The sequence below is a fragment of the Colossoma macropomum genome, unplaced genomic scaffold (genome assembly GCF_904425465.1).
Source record: "Colossoma macropomum unplaced genomic scaffold, Colossoma_macropomum, whole genome shotgun sequence".
Classification (NCBI taxonomy): domain Eukaryota; kingdom Metazoa; phylum Chordata; class Actinopteri; order Characiformes; family Serrasalmidae; genus Colossoma; species Colossoma macropomum.
Window position 1 is genome coordinate 734,010 of NW_023494875.1, and position 6,000 is coordinate 740,009.

Below are 6,000 nucleotides of genomic sequence, written 5' to 3' on the forward strand. Positions count from 1 at the left end.
GACCCCGGGGTCATCCTAGGACCCGCTGGAGGGATTATATCTCCAAGTTGGCCTGGGAGCGGCTTGGGGTCCCCGGGAATGAGCTGGAGGAAGTTGCGGGGGACAGGGTCATCTGGGATTCTCTGCTCTCCCAACTGCTACTGCGACCCTATCTGGACTAAGCGGTTAACGATGATGATGATGATGATGATGATGATGATGATGATCACTGTGACAATCTTTGTTTGGCTTTAGGTTAGAATAGTTCAGCAAAAGATCTAATTAACATGATTTATCACTTACCCCAGTTGCAGTCGATCAGCTAAGACATGTTTAATATCTGACATCTGTTTGTCTAGTTTACAGCAGGATATGCTAGGCTAACATTGCTTACAAACTTCGACTGTCAATAAACTCTACTCTGTGAATACATGCCAAAATCGTAAGGCATTTGCTCCAAAAGTCTATTAAAAGTCTCTGTAAATGAGTTTTTAAGAAAAAAAAAATTGACAAAAATGGTACAGATAGACCTTATTTAAACATTTAGGCTAAAATTAGAACTACCTTTTCATCCACATAACACCCCCGCTTTGTAGTACTCCTCCCTCACTAAGCAGATATCATGTTTGTTTTTTAGCACAGCTACGGCTTCATAACTGGTATGACAGTTAGCTTTAAGTTGCATCTCGATGAGCCATGGAAGCACACATGGAAAGGAGATGAAATATTTATTGTAATTTGGTACAATGAAAAGGTTAAAAGTCAACTTGAAAATAAATGCAAAAAAAAAAGCCAAAACGTACATTTTCTGAGAGGCTGAGAGTGAGAGGATATAAATTTTTCTCCATTAAAATGGAAAAGATTATCTGCTGAATTGGCGACACATTGACGTCAGACACACGCTCCTCTACAAACCAGTCAATGTCAAGTACAGGGAGACACAGCCCTGATAGGTGATGACGACAGGACGTGGGTTTGTCATTCAAGTTCTTAAGAGCACTCGCTAAATTGCAATGTGAACCCAAAACTAACCAAATCAAATGTATTCAATGTAACAAAAACATGGTTTGGATCGCCAGATGTTCAGATGTCTTCATCTTGGCATTGTTATTTTTTTGGATATTCTTATTTTGGAATGGGCTACAGCTAGATTTCATAAGACGAATGCTGCCACAATTCATAACTAGTCAAATGCTATTGCTTTTGTCAAGGCCTTGTAGTGCCAGAGCCTTCTAAATCTAATTTATTATTTCTTTAAAATTTCATTGTTTGATTGTTGGTATGATGCGGATATTATCTTAACAACCTCCCCCCCAAAATATCTGTTCTTGTTTTTAATGTTGAATTTTAAGTGTGTTTGTATGTTATTAAAAAAAACAATACATATTCATTAACATTGGTTCATTGGTTCGAATCTTGGTCCAGACTTTCAGGTGTGAAAACATCCATGGACGTGTTCTAAACCACATCAATGTGTCTACACAAAACAAATGAAGATCTATATTAATTTTGAGTGGGTTGAGAGACGTTTTTGGGTATGTGTTCACGGAGATGAGTGTGGGGAGAATCCAACCCCAGCATCTGATAGCAATGTTAGCCTAGCATCTTACAGTAGAGAGGCAGATATCAGACATCAAACATTTCTTGGCTGATCGACTGTATCTGGGATAAGTGGTGAGTAATGTTATCTACAGAAATCCCAAGTGTAAGTGAAGTGCGTGAACATTAATCAGTAGGTTGTTCAGTAGGTTGTTCTGAGGATAGACATAAAAATGCGTGAGAAACGTCAGGTGTGACATAATTCTATGAGATTAGATCTAATGAATGATTTGACAGCCCTGGAATTTAATTTTGTTATTTTACACTTTGCACAATCCTAATACAAAATTTGTACTCAGATTGAATTATTTTAATAATTCCCCAGTTTTTTGTAGAGATACATTTGAGTAGTTTCAAGTAAGATTTTAAACCATCATCCACTGAAAGCCATTTAGGAAACCTAAACTGCTTCTTTTTTGGCATCACTACAAAAAAACTCTTTTTGTTATCTTTATTTTTAAAAATGAACCAGTTAGAATTTGTTTACTTGGACATGTTTTTGTTTTAAGATAAAGTCGCTATGATGTGGATGACTCCATCAGATAGAAAGGAAGTCTTACCCATAAGATGACTGACGATCTGCCATGACTGATGGGTTTGGCTTGGAGAAGAAACTCGGTCTGTTTTGCTTTTGAAGTCTAAATGTGAGAAACACAAGAAAAGTGTTTACGTATTTTAATTCTCACAAGAAGATAAACTTTGAAGAAACACCTAACCTGAACAAATGATACGTACCAGAACAACCTAAATCCATATTAAATAAAATTATTGTTACTTTACTGAAATAATGCCTCAAGTATAAATAAAAGTACCTTTCCAAAAAACAACATACAGTCAACCTGAAATCTAAATGGACATATTTTAATGTGTTAGTTCATGTTGGTTATTTTAAGCACAATCTGTCTTGTCATATTATTCAGAAGACAAAATTATTGTTTCTTTGTTCTCTGATCGAAGGGTGGTGACTGCCTCTAAATGCTATCTGACACTTGGATGCCTGACTGTGTTCCAGGCACCAGGCACCTCTGGAAGAGTCCGTATCAGTACTTTCAGTGTATGAAAATACCTTCTAACACTGCGGTTTTCTGTATGCACCAGATTATTATCTAAACAAATCTGACATCCAACATCAGAGCTTTGTTTAGTATCTTTTGGTATCCACAGTAAAGATTTATGTCAGATGATATTCCATCATATTCTGTCTGTCTGAGTAATGTAATATATAAGGTTAAACTAGATCACCAGAAACCAGCTTAGACCAGCAGGGAATCCAGCACTTTTGCAGATAAAACTGGACATTGCTGCCTTAATCAAATGATTGGAGAGATAAACATGAAACAAGGCACAGACTTTTAGTTTAAATGGACAACAAAATTTGTGATGAAATCAGTTTATATACCAACATCATGTCAGAACAGAAACATCTGAAGAGAAGAACAATGTTCTGTTAAGCATAGCTTACCTTCTGGAGGTTATTCCATGAAGCAGGCTAACTCAATAAGCCAGACTTATTTTTTAGCTAATTTTCTCCAATTTAGGTTCCACAAGAATAATTAAGCTAATCTCAGTTACTGCGGTAATAAATGTCTTTAGACAAACTGCTCTGTGTGAGGCTACTGCTGACTGAACAGGGTTCTGCTTCTGTCTGCAGCCAACAACTACGTGATACTGCAGATCACAATGAAGTAATGTTGCAGACCGGAGCACCAATGGGAGTGGTCAGTGGGCAAGATAACTTCTAAACATTTTGAATGCAGCCAATCAAATGACAGATTTTTTGCTCTTGATCACTTTTTATTATGCCAAATATCAACCAGAGCAGTGGTGAGCACAGTCTTTGTTAAGGGTGGTTGAGGTGCTTAAAAAGGCATTTTGTCTATATCAGTTTTTAAGTATATGGAAAAGCCATTAAGGACTAAGTTATTCTAATGCTTTGCTAATTTGCATGCACCAGATTATTACCTAAAAGAAATCTGACATCCAACATTGTTTAGTGTCTTTTTAGTATTCATGGTATTGTATCAGCTGATATCCCATCAAATTCAGTCTTTCTGAGTAATGTAGTACTGAAGATTAAACTTTTTTTTAAAAGGAGAAAGAATCACAGCAGGGACACTACCGAAGAGAATCTTCAAAAAGAAATGAAATATTCTTAAAATGAGAGGAAATAAATGTATTGTGTCAGTATAACTGTGTGTTACGTGAGGTTTTGTTTAATGTTTATTGTGTGTGCATTCATTTTGGTATCTTTACTATGTTAGTTTTAAGATATGATGAAATGTAACAGATTTTATTTACATTATAGCTTTTAAAATAATGTACGTAAAGCAGTTAACAAAGAATAAAGAAACACAAAGAAAGAGAAGAAAATAAATGGGCAAAATGAGCAGTGAAAAAGTAACATTGTCTAAAATTCTGCTTAATGCCACTGGAAAATAATAAGGAAAAAACAGAGCACTGCTGGTGGCTGCAGCCAGTGGGCTGCCAGCTTTGCTGTCAGTGGGTGAACAGTGGCCTGCTGTCCTCTTGATATCTGGGGATCCTACCTGCCCCAATGAGTAGTGCAGACTGCTGGAAGGTGAAGCTGGACATTGTGGGCTTAACAAATTTGCCCAAATGTATAATGAATCTAGGGAGCGTTTCACTCTGTGTAATATGTCACATCATATTGGCTGAGTGAATCAGCAGCTTAGGCTGTAAGTAAATCAGCCCCACCTCAGCCACTTTATATTCTTCTTACTACCTTATGGTGGTGCTGCTGTTCTTGAGTCCACAGACGTCCAAAATAATCTGCTTCTAGTCAATTATCAACAGCAATTCAATGATGGGAATACTAAAAATGAAACCTTATTTTGATGCATTTTCTCTTTGTAAGAGAGGGAGGGCTTAGCCCCACTAGCCCATTTATACCAGCAGCCCCTGATTAATATCCTTCTTTTCAGTCAGAAATGATCTGTTGGTGCTGACGATATTTGATGCCTGAAAATCAGTAAACTATCATTTTAAGCTAACCAGAAATTAAAATTACATAAATAAATGACAAAATCATTACATATTTATAAATATATAATAAATAAAGAGTAAAACATCTGTAAAAATCTCTTACAGTAACAGTAGAGTCAGTTTCTTACAATTCCTCTAGTGACTATATCAGTTTAGAAAACATAGTTGCTGTCAATCTCCTCTTCATAACAGGGTGAGTGCCCACAATGCTGGATTGTTTAATCCAGGAGTGTCCAGTGTTTCCTGTAAAGGGCCAGTGTGGCTGCAGGTTTTTATACCAACAAAGCAGTAGCACCTGATTAAATCTTTAAAAACTGGAACCACTTGATTAAATAAGTGGGTGAGTTCCTGCCTGTTCCCTGCTAGAACAGCCAGCATAGAGCAGCAGACCTAATCACCAGCAAAAACAGCATATGTTGTATTTTGGATGCTGGTATGCTGGTCATCAGTATGACCGTGTTGGGTGACCAGCTAAACCAGCACCAGATCAGCATAAACCACCTTAGAGCAGCATGAAGTTTATGCTGGTCTTTGCTGTTTTTCTCCAGCAGGGAATGAAAACCTGCAGCCACGCTGGCCCTTTTGTAGATAAAACTGGACATTGCTGGCTTAATGACATGATTGGAGAGATAATCACATTCAGCTGAAGTTTATCGTCCATTGTTTAAATCACTTTCATGAAACAAGGCACAGTTCTAGTTTAAATGGACCACACAATTTATGATGAAATCATCATGTCAGAACAGAAACATCTGAAGAGAAGAACAATGTTCTGTTAAGCATAGCTTACCTTCTGGAGGTTATTCCTTGAAGAAGGCTAACTCAATAAGCCAGACTTATTTCAGCAAACCCAGCTAATTTTCTCCAGTTTGGGTTCCACAAGAAAAGCTAATCTCAGTTACTGCAATCATTAATGTCTTTAGAGAAACCTGCTCTGTGTGAGGCTACTGCTGACTGAACAGGGTTCTGCGTCTGTCTGCAGCAAACAGCTACACAATACTGCAGATCACAATGATGTAATGCTGCAGACCGGAGCACCAATGGGTGTGGTCAGTGGGCAAGATACAGATTTTTTTGTTGTTAATCAATTTTTATTATGCCAAACAAAAACCAGAGCAGTGGCGAGCACGGTCCTTGTTAAGGGTGGTTGTGAGGTTATTCTAATACTGTGCTATTTTGTTTGCACCAGATTATTACCTAAAAAATCCAACATCAGAACTTTGTTTAGTGTCTTTTGTAGCATTCATGAGAAGGGTTTATATCAGCTCAAATCCCAACAAATTCAGTCTTTCTGAGTAATGTAATACTTAACATTAACATTATTGGTAAGGTAGGTGGTAAGTAACAAAGTGCCATTACTTTGCTGTTGTACTTAAGTCATTTTTTAAGTATCTGTACTTTACTTGAGTATTTCTATCC

At 37.2% G+C, this 6,000-nt stretch overlaps 1 protein-coding gene across 1 annotated transcript in view; it reads right to left on the reverse strand.

Annotated features, from left to right (window-relative positions):
- LOC118800381 (immune-associated nucleotide-binding protein 13-like) overlaps positions 1-5,565 on the reverse strand; it is a 30,648-nt gene extending 25,083 nt beyond the window's left edge. The window contains exons 1-2 of the mRNA XM_036560589.1: positions 5,372-5,565; positions 2,139-2,216 (exon numbers count right to left, since the gene is read on the reverse strand). Coding sequence (XP_036416482.1) covers positions 2,139-2,164 — 26 coding nt within the window. The 5' untranslated portion in view covers positions 2,165-2,216; positions 5,372-5,565. The remainder of the gene's footprint in view (positions 1-2,138; positions 2,217-5,371) is intronic.
- Positions 5,566-6,000: the final 435 nt, after the last annotated feature.